The sequence below is a fragment of the Ranitomeya variabilis genome, chromosome 6, assembly GCF_051348905.1.
Source record: "Ranitomeya variabilis isolate aRanVar5 chromosome 6, aRanVar5.hap1, whole genome shotgun sequence".
Classification (NCBI taxonomy): domain Eukaryota; kingdom Metazoa; phylum Chordata; class Amphibia; order Anura; family Dendrobatidae; genus Ranitomeya; species Ranitomeya variabilis.
The window spans coordinates 343,277,780-343,298,156 of NC_135237.1; the positions used below are offsets into that span (position 1 = coordinate 343,277,780).

The 20,377-nt window shown below is 44.8% G+C and overlaps 1 protein-coding gene across 5 annotated transcripts in view; it reads right to left on the bottom strand.

Annotated features, from left to right (window-relative positions):
• ELOVL2 (ELOVL fatty acid elongase 2) overlaps positions 1-20,377 on the bottom strand; it is a 345,230-nt gene that overhangs the window by 34,077 nt on the left and 290,776 nt on the right. For all 5 annotated transcript variants that reach the window (XM_077269885.1, XM_077269886.1, XM_077269884.1 and 2 more), the window contains 2 exons: positions 19,725-19,788; positions 17,373-17,560 (listed from right to left, as the gene is read on the bottom strand). In XM_077269885.1, coding sequence (XP_077126000.1) covers positions 17,373-17,560; positions 19,725-19,740 — 204 coding nt within the window. In that variant the 5' untranslated portion in view covers positions 19,741-19,788. The remainder of the gene's footprint in view (positions 1-17,372; positions 17,561-19,724; positions 19,789-20,377) is intronic.

Here is a 20,377-nt window from a genome sequence, read left to right on the forward strand (position 1 = left end):
CAGCCGCCCGCACTCGGCACAGCCACGCACAGCCGCCCGCACTCGGCACAGCCACGCACAGCTGCCCGCACTCGGCACAGCCACGCACAGCCGCCCGCACTCGGCACAGCCGCCCGCACTCGGCACAGCCACGCACAGCCGCCCGCACAGCCGCCCGCACTCGGCACAGCCACGCACAGCCGCCCGCACTCGGCACAGCCGCCCGCACTCGGCACAGCCACGCACAGCCGCCCGCACTCGGCACAGCCACCCACAGCCGCCCGCACAGCCGCCCGCACTCGGCACAACCACGCACAGCCGCACGCACTCGGCACAGCCGCACGCACTCGGCACAGCCGCACTCGGGCAGTAGAGCCGAAGAGAGAAAGATGGGAGCAACATATGGCAGAATGGAAACAGGAACAGGCAGAATGGGAGCAGCACATTACAACAGAATGGGGGCACAGGATGGGAGCAGCACTTGACAGAATGGTTGTGCACGATGGGAGCAGCACATGACAGAATGGGGGTGCAGGATGGGAGCAGCACATGACAGAATGGGGGCGCACACATGACAGGATGGGGGTGCAGGATGGGAGCACATGACAAGATGGGGCGCAGGATGGGAGCACATGACAGGATGGGGACGCAGGATAGAGCAGCACATGACAGGATGGGAGCGCAGGATGGGAGCAGCACATGACAGAATGGGGGCGCAGGATGGGAGCAGCACATGACAGAATGGGGGCGCAGGATGGGAGCAGCACATGACAGAATGGGGGCGCATATATGACAGGATGGGGGTGCAGGATGGAGCAGCATATGACAGGATGGGGGAGCAAGATGGGAGCAGCACATACCAGGATGGAGACCATATTCCAATATAAATGCTCGCCACCCGGGCGTAGAACGGGTTCAATAGCTAGTATATATACACTCACCGGCCACTTTATTAGGTACACCTGTCCAACTTCTTGTTAACACTTAATTTCTAATCAGCCAATCACATGGCGGCAACTCAGTGCATTTAGGCATGTAGACATGGTCAAGACAATCTCCTGCAGTTCAAACCGAGCATCAGTATGGGGAAGAAAGGTGATTTGAGTGCCTTTGAACGTGGCATGGTTGTTGGTGCCAGAAGGGCTGGTCTGAGTATTTCAGAAACTGCTGATCTACTGGGATTTTCACGCACAACCATCTCTAGGGTTTACAGAGAATGGTCCGAAAAAGAAAAAAAATCCAGTGAGCGGCAGTTCTGTGGGCGGAAATGCCTTGTTTATGCCAGAGGTCAGAGGAGAATGGGCAGACTGGTTCGAGCTGATAGAAAGGCAACAGTGACTCAAATCGCCACCCGTTACAACCAAGGTAGGCCTAAGAGCATCTCTGAACGCACAGTGCGTCGAACTTTGAGGCAGATGGGCTACAGCAGCAGAAGACCACACCGGGTACCACTCCTTTCAGCTAAGAACAGGAAACTGAGGCTACAATTTGCACAAGCTCATCGAAATTGGACAGTAGAAGATTGGAAAAACGTTGCTTGGTCTGATGAGTCTCGATTTCTGCTGCGACATTCGGATGGTAGGGTCAGAATTTGGCGTAAACAACATGAAAGCATGGATCCATCCTGCCTTGTATGGAGCATCTTTGGGATGTGCAGCCGACAAATCTGTGGCAACTGTGTGATGCCATCATGTCAATATGGACCAAAATCTCTGAGGAATGCTTCCAGCACCTTGTTGAATCTATGCCACGAAGAATTGAGGCAGTTCTGAAGGCAAAAGGGGGTCCAACCCGTTACTAGCATGGTGTACCTAATAAAGTGGCCGGTGAGTGTATATATCTCATTCTATAAATATCAGAGATAAATTAAATGTTCACAGCTCTGGCAAAAATTAAGAGACCACCACATCAAAACCTTGTCATGGGCAACCCAATCTCCAGACCTGAATCCAATTGAAACCTCTGGAATTTAATAAAAAGGATGATGGATAGTCACAAGCCATCAAACAAAGAACTGCTTAAATTTTAGTGCCAAAAGCAGTGTGAAAGACTGGTGGAAAGCTTGTCAAGACGAATGAAAGCTGTGATTAAAAATCATGGATATTCCACAAAGTATTGATTTCTGAACTCTTCCTGAGTTAAAACATTAGTATTGTTGTTTCTAAATGATTATGAACTTATTTTCTTTGTATTATTTGAGGTCTGAAAGCACTTTTTTTATTTTGACCATTTTTCTTCTTCAGAAAAAAAAGTTTATAGAATAAAAGAACAATTTACATTTTACTCAAAAATATACCTATAAAGAAAAAAATCAGACAAACTGAACATTTTGCAGTGGTCTCTTAATTTTTGCCAGAACTGTAGTTAGTTAATAAGGTTTCATGTTATTACACACGTGGTCAAAATTGTTAGTACACCCCGTTTAATTACAGAAAAACCCACAATGGTCACAGAAATAACTTGAAATCGGACAAAAGTAATAATAAATAAAAAATCTATGAAAATTAACAAATGAAAGTCAGACATTGCTTTTCAACCATGCTTCCACAGAATTTAAAAAAAATAAAACTCATGAAATAGGCCTAGACAGAAATAATGGTACCCTTAATATTTTGTTGCACAACCTTTTGGGGAAATCACTGCAATCAAACGATTCCTGTAACTGTCAATGAGACTTCTCGACAAGTCTTTTGGCCCATTCCTCAAGAGCAAAAACGGCTCCAGTTGTCTCATGTTTGAAGGTTGCCTTTTCCAAACTGCATGTTTCAGCTCTTTCCAAAGATGCTCAATAGGGTTTAGGTCAGGGCTCATAGAAGGCCACTTCAGAATAGTCCAATGTTTTCCTCTTAGCCATTCTTGGGTGTTTTTAGCTGTGTGTTTTGGGTCATTATCCTATTGCAAGACCTGTGACTGAGGCCAAGCTTTCTGGCACTGGGCATCACATTTCTCTCTAGAATCCCTTGATAGTCTTGAGATTTCATTGTACCATGCACCGATTCTAGACACCCTGTGCCAGATGCAGCAAAGCAGCCACAGAACATAAGAGCCTCCTCCATGTTTCACAGTAGGGACAGTGTTCTTTTCTTGATATGCTTCATTTTTCCTTCTGTGAACATAGAGCTGATGTGCCTAGCCAAAAAGTTCCATTTTGGTGTCATCTGTCCATAGGACATTCTCCCAGAAGCTTTGTGGCTTATCAACATATAGTTTGGCAAAATTCCAGTCTGGCTTTTTTATGATTTTTTTTTTTTTCAACAATGGTGTCCTCCTTGGTCATCTCCCATGAAGTCCACTTTGGCTCATACAACGACAGATGGTGCGATCTGACACTGATGTTCCTTGAGCTTGAAGTTCACCTTTAATCTGTTTAGCTGTTTTTCTAGGCTTTTTTTGTTACCATTCGTATTATTCATCTCTTTGATTTGTCATCAAATCTCCTCCTGCGGCCATGTCCAAGAAGGTTGGCTACAGTTCCATGGATCATAATTTTCTGAATATGTGCAACTGTAGTCACATGAACATCAAGCTGCTTGGAGATGGTCTTATAACGTTTACCTTTAACATATTTGTCTATAATTTTCTTTCTAATCTCCTGAGACAACTCTTTCCTTCGCGTCCTCTGGTCCATGTTGAGTGTGATACACACCATGTCACCAAACAGCACAGTGAGTATCTGTAGCCCTATATACAGGCCACTCACTGGTTCCAAGATTGTAGACACATGTGATGCTAGTTAGTGGACACACCTTGAGTTAACATGTCCCTTTTGTCACATTATTTTCAGGGTACCATCATTTCTGTCCAGGACTATTTCATGAGTTTTATTTTATTTTTTTTTATTCTGTGGAAGCATGGTTGACTTTCAATTGTTCATTTTCATAGATCTTTTACTTATTATTACTTTTGTCAAATTCAACTTATTTCTGTGACCATTGTTGGCTTTTCTGTATTAAAAGAAGGGTACCAACAATTTTGACCATGTGTGCATGTCATACAACCCCCTTTCTTGTTTCTTAAGGGATGCAATTGACACAATATCTGTTCAACAAAGATAATGCCTTTGAGTGCAGTCATTCATGTCCATGTACAAGTATATTTTGTACCTTCAATATTAAAGATATGATAGGAGATTATATGGGAAACAATATGGAGAAATGTCAGGATGAGACGTTTCTAGAGTCATCCTCGTAGAGAAGCTCTGGGTTTTATAAGGTGAAACAAACACTCAACTATTCTAAAGGAATGCTCTGTAATTGTCCTTGTATCCTATGTTTGTGAAATGCCATCTCATTGCATAGCTCCCTCCTGCTAGAAATCACAGTTATCGCATCTCACTTTCTCCCGGCTGACCTGCATTGTCCTTGAATGTGATCATTTGTACAAGAGAAATCACTGGAGTAAGAGTAAATGAATCCTACCCATGGCAGCTCGCCCAGCTCTTATACCTTTGTGACTAATTGGCATGTGTAAAGCTAAGATGACTGCCAGCATGGCACAAAACTTACAGCTCGATGGACCATGTACTTAGCTAAGCAAATAATGGTAGGACCATTTATATTCAACTGCACAGAAGGTGAACTGGGGTCCCATATACATACTGATACTTCGGCTGTATTCACATATCCGTGTGACATGTCTGTGTGTTCTTTTTTTTTTTTTTTCTTGGACAGGACATTTACCCAAAGAGTGGAATAGATGTTTATACACATCTGTGAAAAAGATGGATTCGAGAGTGTGATCCGTGAGACTCGGAGCAGGTCACATTCTGATTCGCATTTGTGGGTCATACTCAGCCATACAAATCAACAGGGATCTGTCAAGCAGGGATGCAAATCCGAAGTTTTCAGATTTGCATCCATGTCTCATGGATCTGTTTAGTAGTAAATTTAAAAAAAATGTAGCCTTCCAAGGGTATTTTTTATTGCCTAGGGAACAAACGCACCTCTTCAGTGAAAAAAAAACATGGAATTAGGATGACACAGGTCCGTTTCACAATGATGATAAAATTAACAAGTATGTTTAAATGTAGCCCAAGTCTGTAGGACTTATATGACATAATAAAGAAGTTATATGGCCTGAAAGCCTGGTATAATTATCTGGGCATGTATTTAAAAAAAAAAAAATACAGTACGATAATCTGACTTCTTTGTCATAGAATGTTAGAGTTGGAAGGGACCTCAAGGGTCACCGTGTCCAACCCCCTGCTCAATGAGGGATTCACGAAACCATCTCAGACAGATGTCTGTCCAGCCTCTGTTTGTTGCACCATTTGTGTGATTCAAGCAGTCTGATCGGTTCAAACTGCAGGCTTCTGATTTCGCTTTTATATACTTATAAAATAAAATAAAGTTAAATGTCATTTTACATTTTTTTAACATTTTCTTAATCTTTAATCAATTATTTCTCACTTAATTTTTTGCAACAATACAGTGCATTAGCTTCTATATTTCCAAGCTAGAGATGTGCTTAAATTTGCAGCTTAAAAAACGAGCATAAATTCCTGAACAAATAGTTGCTACAAAATCTTAGCACAAAGCATGCTACTATACACAAGTACCTAGTGGCAAACCACAAAGAGGACACTGTCCTGTTAGAGATCTTTTGTATCTAAATAAATTTTGTTTGATTTATTCTGAATTCTTGGACCTTTGCACTGTGTCCTCTTTGTGGTTTGCGTTCTAATTAGTTTTCAGTGTGTCTTATACTGATCCAATATACGGGTTCTATGGTCCTAATATTTGTAATCTTTTTGATTATAATGTTTAGATTGGTTATTGTGAGCTCTGTGTGTTTTTCTTGTTTCTACAAGTACCTAGTGGGCCCGACACTGCTGGCAGAAAAATGAAGACTCCAGAGTAGAGGTATAAGTACCATCATAGTGTGGGGACATCATTCTATGTGGGGGAGTTATAAAGTGTGGGGGCTGTGGGACCATAACACTGTGTGGGGGGCTGTAGTGGATATCATACTGTTTGAGCAGATGTGGGGACATCATTCTGTGTGGGGCTGTGGGACCATAACACTGTGTAGGGGGCTGTGGTGGCTATCATACTGTTTGGGAAGATGTGGGGACATCATTCTGTGTGTGGGGACGGTGCAGACCTTCATATTGTGTATGAGGGGGCAATAGGGCCATCATAATGTGTGCGGGAGTTTTAGTTATCACCATCTTGTATGGTGGTAGAGGGGGTATTATATTACGTGAGGGGGCTGTGAGACCATAGTACTATTTGGGTATGTGTGCAACCATCATACTTTTGTGGGTGGCTGTGAGACCATCATACTGTGTGGGGGCAGGGATGTACTGTGAGGGCATCATACTGTGTGGAGGATGTACTGTGTGGGACGTCATACTGTGAGGTACGTCATGGAGCAGGAAATATACTGCGGGTGGTCATTGTTTGGGGTACTGGGAGGGCTTCATAATGTGTGGGGGGCATCTTATTGTGGGCACTTGCTGTAGGTTCATCATACTGTGCATGTGAGGGGTACTGGAGGGAATTGACTGTTGGGTATGATACTGTGAATGGGGGCATTTTGGGGGACATCATCCAGTATGGGGGCTATAAAATGGTTATGGTAGTCACATTAGGTGAAAACACTACATGCCAGAGTATACGTCCATCTTCCCTTCTTTAAAAAGTTGTGAAGTATTCTGTTCTGTGACTACACCTGAGTGTCCTGACCCTACCTACTATAAAGAATAGCAGGATATTGTTTTGTGTGTACCTGAGGAATAACACTGTCTGACCATTTGATGACTTGTATCCTGGGTATCCTGGCTTTTTAGTAGTTTCCATCTCCCCATTGCAGTTGTCTCTGGCCTAGTGGGTGGATACTAGCTGCTTTGATATCTCCCATACACTGTACTCAGAATCCGAGCGATCCCTGCTCCTTTTTCCCTATGTAGCGCACACAGCACTTGGTAACATTTTTCTCAGATTAGTTATGAAATGGTTTTATTGAGTGGACACTTAAGACAGTCTTTGCGATTTCTAAATGGGATTATTACTTGCTTCGCTTTTCACTTGCCTTTATTTCCTATCTTGGTTAAAAATCCAAGTACAATATGCTCTATGTTATCTGAACAAAAGAATATTGAATTAGAACCGACCCAGAGGTCACGTCCTTGTGGAAAAAAATGTTCCAACAATGTAAATGAAGTCTTCTACGCGAGACAGAAATAAAACATATTTTGTCCCATTTCTGTTCATGTTGTGTTTGTCACAAAGACACAGTAAGATCTTTGAAAAATTCCTCTCCGCACAATTCTAGCACACAGAAATTACCGTGTGAACCCAAAACTTAAGTGTCCCATGTTAAATTCAGACAACATATATGGCTTCATATCACTGGCAGCTTAAGGATGCAAATTAACCCTTGCAAAACCTAGCAATTTTTTGCTTTTGCTCTTTTGTTTTTTTCCCTGCACTTCTTTCAAAAGTCATAACTTTTTTTATTTTTCCATCAACCTAGTCGTATGAGCTCTTGTTTTTAAAGGAAGAGTATTGGATCAGTCTTGAGTGACACCAATCATTTTACCAATGTACTGAAAAAGGGGAAAAAAAATTCCAAGTGGGGTGATATGATGGGGAAAAAAAAAATAATTCCCATATTTTAGGTTCTGTTTTTATGGCGTTAAGTGCAAATTAAAAATGACTTGGCAATATGATTCTGCAGGTCAGTACAAATTACAGTGATACCAAACTTAGAAATAAGTTTAGCTACCATATTTTTCACTTTGCAAGACGCACTTTTTTCCCCAAAACTTGGAGGTGCGTCTTAAAAAGCGAACATGCCTTACTGATACCGTGGGTATAGTCCGCAGGCTATGATGAAATCTCATCTCTCAAGATCTTGGTCCAGAGATCACCATCTGCGCATGCGCTGCCCCCGGCGGTGGACATATTCCTGGAGACCACTGCACATGGAACCGTGGAAGTGTCGGGTCTCTGGCCTGTCGCAAAATGTTGGCAGAGCCCCGGGCAGCGTCAGACACCCACACAGCACCGGCCAGCAACCGCTGGGCACGCAGAGACACCCCCGGCAGCCGCACAAGAACCCGGCAACAGTGCGCTGCACATCGGAGCACCCCCCTCATCCCTGCCTGCAGCATCACCACACTCCTGCCTTCTCCAGCAGCGACCCTGGGACCCCACTTCACTGCAGCTACCACCACCCCGGTAAGCAATAAGATACAAGAATTATAAGAAGGACCACCATTTTATTAAAAAATATTTTTTTCTTTTATCCTCAAAATTTGGGGTGTGTCTTATAATCTGGAGCGTCTTATAATGCAAAAAATACGGTACCCAGTGATAAATAAACCAGGTAAAACCCATAATTTTTTTGTCGATAGAGCTCAGTGAGGGCTTGTTTTTTGCACGCTGAGCTGTAGTTTTTATTGATACAATTTTGTCTTACACATGAGGTTTTGATCGCTCTTCATTGCATATTTTCTTGGGTGAGGTGGGGGGGGGGGGGGGGGAGTTCAGCGATTGAAAAACTTCAATTCTGGCAGTTCAGGTTTTTTTTCTTTGTGTTTACTATATTGTTTAAGTAATTGTGTATATTGATATTTTGATCTGTTATGAGAATGACGATAAAAAAATGCCTTTCACTTTAATTTTTTAATTCCTTTAGATCACTTGAACTTGAGATGATTTAATGGTTCATACTATATACTGCAATACAATCCTACTGCAGTATATATTGTAACTAAGGTCCGCCTCAGGCTGGGCTTCATAGGAGGATCAGATGGCACATTTCGGGGCTTTCAGCAGGCCCTCTGGCTTCCATGGTAGCCCATCAGCTAAACACATCGCCACTGCAATTGCGTTAGTGACTATTACCTGATTCAATCAGGCAGACATTGCAGATGCCAGTCTTAATGAAGGGGTATGCAGGACTAAGATGTGTCTAAATAATTAAGAGTCAGACGCCAAATTAATTAGCTGTATCTTACAGCGCACCTCCGCCAGAGATGTACTCCAATGGTACACCACTTACATTTACGCCCCTAAATTTTCATGACAAGCAGCGTTAGTCATGACTAGAGATGAGCGAACTTCGTTGGCTCCAGTCTTATTCGGCAAGCTATAGCGCTTACCGAATAAGCTGCATTGGGAACCCGGATACCTGGAGAGCTCCCGATACTCAGCTATGTGTAGCGGCTGTGTGACAGTCACAACAAACAGGCTCTCCATGCAGGAGTTGTGACAAGCGATTATCGGGCACGCTCCAGGCATCCGGGTTCCCTCTGTAGCTTCTTCGGTAAGCGCTATAGCTTGTCAAATATGGAAGGAGCAAAAGATGTTCGCTCATCTCTAGTCATGACCCGCCCTCCCCAGGCGCCACCCATTTTGGCTTCGCTGGCTGTAAATGGGGTGTATTTACTGGCTGATAGAATAAGGCCATAAAATCACCAAACCATATGGAGACATAAGGGCCAATAATTCAAAGTATTGAACAACAATTTTAAGTCCTGGAAAGCATCTCTAATGCCTACTCTGCAAGGGTGGGATTCGTTATTGGGCTAGTCTGAGGTCTGTCCCATTGGTGGTCTTTGAGATAGTATATTTATCAAGTTGGTAAGCTAGTTGAGAGTTGCTATTACAATTCTGCTGGCTATCACTAGAAATAATTACGGCCACATTCAGACATTAGTTTTTTTCACATAGGAGAAAAACAGGCAGAGTTGAGTTTCATCATTGATTTTCATAGGTTTCATCAGAGTATCATTCCCGTTTCATCAGAGTTTGGTTCGGATTCCATCAGTTTTTCTCCTATGTGAAAAAAAAAATAAAAAATAAATTCTTACCTACCTAACAGTACGTGTAAATCAGACCACACTCAGATGGCATCCAAGTGCTGTCCGTTTTTTGTTTTTTTTCACGGACCTGTAGACTCGCATTACCAATTTTGATCTGATATTCTGATGAACATCAAACATGTCTCGGTGATTTTGTGCAGACCGCCAAAAATCACAGACATGTGAATGGTCTCATTCACTATTACAGGCATGACTGCTGTAGGTGAAAAATATGAATAGCAGTCATATGCAAAAATCTGGCGATTGAACCTTTACAAGCCATTCCTTTCAGCTTCGCTGAGTTTGTATAATAGTGATTGGCATCGTTAATACGTCTGTGGTAATCACCAATAAACATCTTGACAATGGGTAACCGTGACTCCTGTGAGCTTCTAGTCTAAAAAACCTTTACCTTACCTCATATTACCCCTGACATAAACAGCCGCCACCCCCTTTGTCTAAAAAACAGAAAAAACGCCATTAAAACACAGACAATTAGGTTGGATTAATTGGCCACAGCAGCCGTTTATTAACATTTACATACAAAATCATGAAACAATAAACCCCGGAAGTGGGTGACCCTCGAAGCCCGAAACATATGTCCAACATTTTCCGCCAAACGTCCCGCCTATTTTGGCCTTATATCCGCCTTACCCCCAGCCGCTATGCTCCAGCTCAGAGGCAAACTCCACCCGCCAGGCCAAACCCGTACACCTGTTTTGGTTCCCCTACTAATCCCTTCCTGGGATTATCTGTGCCCCTTTGACCAATTTCAAATCACCGCGGGGAGTCCAGGACCTATTGAGATCCCCCCCCCATCCATCCGCCATTTTCCACTTCCACCAACTTCGAGGATCACCACCCCATGCCACGAACATAAATGCCCTAAAACCTTAGACATTTAAGTCCCGCCAAACCTTCAAAGCTGTTTCGATGCCCTCCTGGATCGCCAAACACCACATATCGGTACCAACAGCGTTCAGATGTACCCCATCCAATCTCCAATAACCTCCCGTACCGGACTCCAAGTTGACGTGCCGCACCACTACCGCACCGTTCCTTGCCATGAAACGCGAAACGGCTTTGTTCACCTTAATCCGTGCTTTGTTTATCCCCTCCAATGACCTAGCGCCCCGCCAAACCTTCCTCGGGACGATGTCCGACCACACTACCAAAACCTTAGGAAACATTGCCCACAACCTTAACATATCGAACTTAATGTCCTTTATAAGTTCTCTACACGGCCTCTTCCCCAAGTCATTACCTCCCAAATGAATAACCAAAATTTGCGAGAACTGATCCCAGCGCACAAAACGATGAAACTCAGGTAAAAATTGGCTCCACGTCATTCCCCTTTTTCCGATCCATCGTAAGGTTGCCACGTCACGTGAAAAACCCAACTGCCGACCATCAGGACGAACCGCTGCCCTCTCTGCCGCCCAGAACACGAATGAATGTCCCATAATCCACACTAGCCTTGTGCCGTGGTCTGTAAGAGAATAAAGGAGAACATCTATCAAACTCAATACAAAAGACCCCCAAACATTGGAACCATGCGGTTATATCAAACCCGGGCGAACATAAGACCGGAATCTCTCCGATTCCCACCGCCCGATTCGTTTAACCACCTCATCCCCCAAACCTCTCCTGGCCGCCTCCGTCGCAGCCCCAATACGAAATGAATTCCCGCTGTACTTCGCCGGTGAAATTCCCCCCAATTCCAAACACTTCCGAAATATCGAAACAAACTGGAAATGAGATAAAAAAGAACCATCCGCATGAACCAACAATGGGTCGGATAGAACCCCCTCTCTTCTCAGTAAGTTACTCACACAGATTACCGGGCACAACGGACAACTCGGAACTTCAAATAACACTATTTTACAACCTTTACCGGTAACGTCCGTTTTTGATGACCGAATAAACACCACCACCCTATCGGACGTAACATCAACGTCTTCTCTCCTCAAACCCCCTCCCTTGTATCTGGAAGGGCTAACCAACTCCCCCAAACGAAATGCTCCGAAAAAGGCTAACGAAAAAGCCGCATGGAACAACGTTACTTCCCATTCTGAGAAACAAACAGAACTCAGGTGTCCACCAATTATTAACAACACTTCGAAGGAAACCGGACGTCTGTCGTCCAACGACTTCTGCCCTTTTTTCCAGCCTTTCACTAACTGCGCAACCAAAAAGGATTTCGTCTCATCCCGTAAACCTCTGGCCTTGAAGCCAAACGCTAGACCAGCTAGGAACTTACTCATCTTGGACACCGACCAACCCGACTCCCATACATGCCCTACCAACAATAACAGCTTATACTCATAGTCCATACCAGCCCCATATGACCCCTTCCAATTCTCCCATGTGCTCCAAGCTTGATTATACTGCAACCAAGACCTATCCGAAAGTGATCTAGCAAACAACTACCCTACAGCCCGAAGGGCAGGTTCCACAGTTCCGCTGGACAATCCTGGCCTGCCGAATCCAAGCAAAGTCTCAGCCCTTGAGACTGATGCCGCTGTGGATGGAAAAAGACATTATCAGCGTTAGTAGGCATAGTTGGCTTGCCATCTGCTACTATCCACAAATTAAACTTGAGGCCCAGGAACACCAGATGCTGCAGTACCCTGACCACTTCCGTAGATGCTGCAGATAGCGTATTGATGGCATCCACAACGCCCACGTGTTCGCAAGAAAAGCGGATTTTTTTGTTCATCACCATACCACCCCAAACTGACAATGCCACTACACGAGGAAACAACTGTAGCAAAACCCGATTTTGCAACAAGCCTTGCTCACGCCACCTAGGTGGCCACTCCGCCACAACGCTCTGACCGCAATATTGCACATTGAAACCACACATTTCGCTCACGTTAATGCAAAAACCTAAATCCACCGCATTCTCCACTGTTTGAATCCAGATGGATCTGCCATTATAGTCCTCCAAGAACAGGGCCCATATCTTCAAGTCCTGCTTCAAATCCCTCGTCAATCTGATGAAGTGCAGAGGAGATTTTACTCCCACCGTAGCCAAAGACAAACGCCGACAAAATGGACGGCCCATTGGCATAATCCTGCAAGCAAAGTTCAGCTTGCCCAGCAAAGATTGTAAATCATGCAGCGTTATCTTACGCCGTGTACACGCTTTCTGAACTTCCTCCCGAAAAGCAACTACCTTGTCCTCAGGCAATCTGCATTCCATCGCTATGGTGTCAATTTCTATGCCTAGAAAACTCAGCGTGGTCATTGGCCCGACAGTCTTGTCCGCCGCCAAAGGAACTCCGAATCCCCGAGCTACCCTCTCCATTGTGTGTAACAAAATCGAGCAAATTGCAGACTGCGGTGGGCCCACAAACATGAAATCATCAAGATAATGTAAGCAGTAACTCAAGCCAGATACATCCTTAACGACCCATTCTACGAATGTACTAAAAGCCTCGAAGTAAGCACATGATAGCGAACAACCCATGGGAAGACACCGATCAATGAAGAAACCTCCGTCCCAAAAACACCCCAACAAATGCATACTCTCCGGGTGTACTGGCAACAGGCGGAAAGCCGCTTCAATATCCGTCTTCGCCATCGGAGCCCCCCTACCACATAGCCGTACCAAATTCATTGCTGCGTCGAACGACATGTAAGAAACCGCACACAGTTGAGGGTCAATCCCATCATTCACTGACAGACCTTTCGGGAATGACAAGTGATGAATAAGCCTGAATTTGTTAGGTTCCTTTTTTGGAACCACTCCGAGCGGTGACACTCTCAGATTACTGATCGGAGCCAATGCAAAAGGTCCTGCCATCCGTCCTAACTCAACTTCTTTTTTTAACTTCTCAGAAACTACATCGGGAAACTGCAATGCCGACTTTAAATTCTTTTTTGACAAACAAACATCTTGCTCAATAAACGGAATTTTGAAGCCGTAACCAAAACCCTCCCTCAACAGTGACGCTGCCGCTACATCAGGGTATCTATTTAGATACGCCTCCATCGCGTCCAGCCGCACCGGCGTCTCCCCTTTTTTCAGCAACTTCCCCGCCTCTTGTTTTCCCCCCTCTGAAACATCTGGTTGCCCCATGTGTGCCCCCACAAGTAGAGCATTCGTGCTTAAACTTACACTTGCTCCCAAACCTACAGGTCCCCTCATTAAAGGAAAAACACAGTCCCTTCTGCATTGCGACCGAGTGTCCCGACTGCCCTGAACTCCCGGCGCCCCCATGAAATGGCTGATTTCCTTGGTTTGCTCTAGCCGGTGCCATAACCCTCATCCATAACGCAATGTCCTTATGGTCCCAACGTATGCTCGAGCGGACCGCTTTACGCTGCCTGAACTGCTCGTCATATCGCAGCCAGCCTTGCCCTCCATACACCCTGTAAGCCTCACCAATTGCATCCATGTAGCAAAAGAGACCGGAACAATTTTCCGGTGCCTTTTCCCCTATGATGCTCGCCAATATCGCAAAAGCTTGCAACCAATTCGAAAAAGAACGAGGGATCAGACGATACCTCTTCTTTTCCTCGTCCTCTTTTTTTGAATCATCTCTCCTTAACCTATCAAGATTGAATCTCTCTAACGGTAACAATGAAAAGATATCCACATAGTCCCCTTTCCAAATCTTCTCTTTCACCTCCCCCTTTAAATGTGACCCCAGCGGCCCCTCAAAGCACACGTATACCTCGCTCCTTGCTGAATCGTCCAAGCGCACTGCCTCCTCGTTTTCTTTTTCTTTGCTAGCCCCTGTGCTCTGGGCCCCGCTTCCCAAATCGGCTGACCCAGACCCCCTTTCTGCATCGTTGCTGCCTCCCCCCGACGCAGCTGAGCCTGCCGTACCCCGGCCTCCACACTGCGAAAGTACTTCAGCGTCCGATAGCATACCTACACCCGTCGCCTTTTCTGCACCCCCTAGCCAAGCCGCTGTGGGTGACCCTACTCCAATAGGACCCCCGTACCATATTCTAGCCAAATCTCTAAGGCCATGTAATATTAAACTCATCCCCCCACTAGCCCCCCCCATAACTGCCTCCCGGTCCCTAACCTCAGTAGGAGCTAAGCAGGGGTTAAATATAGAAAACTGCTGGCTCTCACCTGGCTGCCTGGGTGCTGTGAACCCAGCAGCCGCAGATCCTGGATCCTGATGAATGAGTACTGGTTCCATGCTGGGCCTGGATACCGCTGGCTCCGCAGCTCCCGGGTCAACCTGCCTCACCAGCTGCCCACCGCCAGAAGCAGGCAAACCGGTGATAGTGGCAGGGCCCCTCGGAGCTGCCGCCACTGTCCACAGAGCGCCGCCATCTTGGGGAGGTCCTGGGTCCTGGATTACACATGCAGAACTCCAGGATGCAGCACCATCTTGGTGAAGATCTTGATCACGTGACGCCGAGCTCCCTGCTGCGGTGCCATCTTGCCTGAGACTCCGGCTGTGTAGCGATGCTGCAGCGCTGCTGACAGAGGCAGCCGGCCACTGCCCGCCTCTCACCGGAGCCGCTCTCGCTGTATCCGGTCCCTGGTGTCCATCCTGCGCCACTCTCCTTTGCGCACTTGAAGACAGGCCGGCAGATTGCCGGCCGTTGGATCTCCTCCGCATGGGGGCCCGACCCCTGGCTCCTCGTGCTCCTCCACGCCGAGCAGGGCCAGCTAGGCTGCTCGCACCTGCCGTTCCCGGTCCTGAATCCCAACGTCTCTGTGCCGCGGGGGGGGGGGGGGGGGAGGAACCCGGCCCCTGTTGTAGGTCCCGCCTGGTGGAAGGATTCCTCCCAGCCTGTGGGCGCGGGGCAGGGAGAGTGCGCCCGCCGGCCCTGGCTGAAGGGTCCCTGGAGGGGCTCCTAATGTGGCGCCGGACCCGGGGGGTAGCCTCAGGGCTTAAGCGCGCCGGAGGACGGGACCTCCGCGGCCGGCGTCCTGCTGGAGGAGCGATGGAGGCTCCGGCTACCGACCCCTGGAGCAGGCTGGAAACCAAAGCCTGCAGCCAATCTGCACCCTGAGTGCCCGCTGCGTCCCTCAACTGCTGTAGTAAGGCCTCCACATCCATCGTGGTGAGTACTCTGGAGCTTTCTTCTGTGGCCGGTGAGTACCCAAAATGGTTGCCCCACTCACGTGGCCGCCCCTTTTTGTAAGGTTCCCCCCCCCCCTGACCATAACCACTCCTCCACTTTCAAATTCAAAAAACTCTTCCTCTCCCCTCAGCTCTTTTAACCTTGTCACCCCCAGCAGTCCTAATAAGCTCACTTACGTCGCACGTTCCCCTGTCATGGCGGCCTCCCCTAATTGCCAGGGGCCCAGTACGGCCTTTCTACCCATTAAACATCTACCAATCTCCCCATTAAAGTCTATGGTGCTGTTCACATGTCTGTTTTTTGCATACCCTGTATTTGCAAAAAAATCGCAGCGACACGTCTTGTTTTTGATCTGAGTCACAGAAGAAAATTACCCATAAGTCTATGGGTCTATGAAAATCACGGGCAGTATGCAATCCATGAGCTGTCCTAAATAAATACTAATGTATATGAGAAACTTTGCCAAAAAAAATGTTGTAGAAAATTACTGATGAAACACTGTTGGTAAAAATGGACACTGACCATACACTGATGAAAATCGGTCCATTTGTCTTTTATGTGAAAAAATGGATGTCTGAATGGATCCTAGAGTTTATTTTTTTCTACATCATATTACTACATAGCACCTGGTGTGAAGACTACACTTCACAGAACTCAAGGCACCAAAACTCTTTAGGAAAAAAAAAACAAGTCCTACAATGATTCTTGGGTATTTCAGCTCTGATGTCTGCAGAATCACAAATCATCCTTGTTTTAAAATGCAGGCTCCAACTCCTAATCAGAGTAATATAAATAATACAATGCACTTCTAATTATTCTTTTAAAAAAGGGTCATTTGTAAAAATTAGCGGTTGTTAAGATACAGGAAAAATCTTTTTCAGACATGTATGACCTGCCGTGTGAAAAAATGCTAATAACCTGCAGATATGGAGTTTTTCTGCAGGTTGATAGAATTCTGAAGCTACCCAGCGAACTGGAAGCCAGGCTGTTGCTACAGTGCATCAGTGCTGAGACGGCTGTCAGTCAGTACCGGGGCGTGGATTCAGCAGCTGCTCACTATGCACTGAGTGTTGACTGAAGCCACGCCCCTATGACTGAAAGCCCAAGGCTGCCAGGAGCAATAAAGTTAATTTCCTCCCAATAGTTAAACAGCATTCTGCCCAGGGGTCATAATGAAAGGCTATCTGCAGATTAACACCATATCTACAGGTGAATAGCTTTTTTTCACATGACAGGTTCCCTTTTAAAATGTAAAAAAATAAATAAATGGTGGCATACTAACCTTTCATCACCTCTTTGGATCCAGTACAGACCACCATGGAAGTCTACACCAGCTGCAGAAGCCATGCCTGATTGTTAGAGGATAACTGTAACCTGCGATTGGCTGCAGCGGTCAAATGACTAGAATAATATGTCATCAATTTGCACAATCAAATTTTTAATTTTGACTTTAACTGTTTAAAGTCTACCAACTACATTCATTCAATAAAGAAAGTGACAAAAAAACACGTTATCCACTTACCTCTACTAACATGTATGAGGAAAGCAAAGTGACTGCAAAATTGTAAACAATTAAGTGACCCCTGAGAGAGAAAGCTGCTCTGTTCTTCATATATTTGGTCCCCAACCATATAGAAATTAAGTAGAGTAAAGTCAAACAAAGAGTGGGAAGGCAGGAGTCCAGCATGAACCATCCTCTAACCCTCGGATCTGAAAAAATGCAGAAAATAGAGAGAACGGTGATATACTGACAGCTTGTTATAGGCCAGCTGCAGGCACCAAATTGTTTTCATCCTCAACGCTCATCTGAAGTAAATGGCCACAATACAACCGAGAACATCATTAAAAGGTGATTCATACCGAGAAGTAATGAATAGGTTATTTTTCTTGCTGAAATACTAAACATAGATCTGTAAGCTGAATATTCTGACCTAAGGGCATCATATTGTAGTGATGGCTCTGCTCTAATATAAAAACAAACTGACTTTTAAAGATATAGTGCATTTGACTAATGGAAGAAACCAAAGAATACAGAGGATGTATTTATATGTCCATAGTTAAGGAACTATCATGCAACTTTTCCAAATAAACTGTTATATTTATATAGGTGAAGAATAACACTATTTCTGGCCCTTATGCCATCTATCCTGCAGCTTCCACTCTGCAGGCTCTCCTATTTGTAACGGACTGTAAGCTGGTGGGAGAACAGTGACTGGTATGATGTCTCTCATACATAGCACAGAACAGAGAAATGTGTTTCTCCTCTTCATTCCAAAGCTAGGCCACAAACACAGGCAGAATAAGTACAGAGGAAATTATACAGCATCACTGAGTAGTGTAGCTGTGATTCCAGCTCTGGAGTGAGATAAGGCATGTTAAGTCTTTTCTGTCTCAGTTCCTCCAACCTCTTCTCTCAATAGGATGCAATTGGATTTGTAAAGACACTATAGTGTGCTGACAGGCTGTCTTGTCTTAAGCAATATGTAGTTAAGCTGTTTTTTTTAGAGTGAATGACAAGTTTAGGAGAGGAAGAAGTGGACTCATAAGCACATACAGTTGTGCTCAAAAGTTTACATACCCCGGCAGAATTTTTGCTTTCTTGCCCTTTTTTCAGAGAATAAGAGTAACACCAAAACTTTTTCTCCACTCATGGTTAGTGGTTGGGTGAAGCTATACATACCTCACGCATGTGCAAGGCTTCTTTCCCTCACTGCATTGGTCCTCTGAAGCTGGGGGTACGTGTACTGGCTTCAGAGAGGTGACCTACGCATGATCGGAAGTCTTCTGCACTTCCCACGGGGGCGTGATAACATGGTAAGTGGGCCAACTAGTCTGGGGTTACTGACACCCCATCAACTAGTCAAAGGCCTCATTTATTTATCATAAACGGACTTTAGAAATCTGTGTGCAATGTAATACAGGGACTGCATTCTAGGATGTATTAAGAGAAGCATAGAGTCTAGATCATCTGGAAGACTGTGTCCAGTTCTGGGCACCACATTTTAAAAAAGACATTGAAAAACTGGAGCAAGTTCAGAGAAGAGCTACCATTACAGTGAGCGGACTGCACACTATGTCCTACAAGGAACTGTTAAAGGATCTGTGAATGTTTAGCTTGCAAAAAAGAAGGCTAATAAGAGACCTAATAGTTGTCTACAAGTATCTGAAGGGCTGTCACAGTGTAGAGGGATCATCCTTATTCTCATTTGCACATGGAAACACGAGAAGCATTGGAATGAAACACAGGAAGAAGATACAGATCAATGAGTGGAAAAGACTGCCACGAGGTCGCGAGTTCTCCTTCAATGGAAGTCTTCAAACAGAGGCTGGACAGATGGTTTAGTGAATCCTGCATTGAGCAGGGGATTGGAAACGATGACCCTGAAGGTCCCTTCCAACTCTAACATTCTACGATTCTATCACTGTTAGGCAGGGTATTTACATATGCAGACACAACTCCTGGTGGTTCTAGGGACCTGACAGGTTCCCTTTAAAGAGGGAATCTTAGTGTCATGCACTTGACCTTCAGGCCAACAGTAGGTATACCACAGTGTGCCAATTCTGACCAGTCTGAAAAGATATCCTCCAGAGTGAAGAAAAACTGTCTCGCTAGTGCAACGTATTGGCAGTAGCTACCCTCTAAGTCAAGGGCTGACCCATATAAGAGCCTTAACACATATTTAGCATTCTTAGCCAAGTTAGTCTATGTAAAACAGAAGAGACATCCACCTATACACAGTTTTCTCATGTTTCTGCTCCTCGTCAGTACAGAGTACGGTGCTGAAACTGAACAGTTTTTCTTCTATAGAGATGCAGCATTTTTTCTATAATTTCCACATGTCTTTAAATGTGAAGTTCTAGTCAATTCACTTACCTCTTGGACCAAACATATAATCCACAAAAGCATTTACTTCTCTGTCTAGTGTCTGTATGTGATCCTGCAAGAAAACGATTAAAATGTTTATTCAATTTGCATATATTACTATATAATCTTAAGTTTTATAGAGGAAAATATTCAAAATGTAATAACTACAATTTACATTTTTAAATATAAAAAAACACTGCTATACAGGAAACTAAATGTCTAAGATTTGTTAGTAAATCATTTGTGGAATTTCATATTGAACATGTTGATATGGGCAGAAAACCATTTTTTGGGGTAAACAGATAATTGATAAGGGGGAGAATACCCCAATAATGGTTGCGAAAATACAGATCGCCATAGAAAAATTAAAGCATCTTGCTGTATCTTTTATGTTGGAATACAATTTGATAATTATAGTGCTTTGGCACAAAGCACTATATTGTTATTCCATCGTGGTAAACTTCTTCTTCTTATTATGGTGCTTGAACCTCCTAGGTTCAAGCAACATATTGTAATCCGATTTCTTATATTTTATTATTCTTCTCCGCGTTTTCCGCAATTAATGCGGCCCGAACCGCTCGGCGCAGAGACCCCGTTCAGGTGGCGTTTCGAAGCCCTCGGTGTGGACAGGTGTGCTATGACTTTTATAGTCTATCCGATAT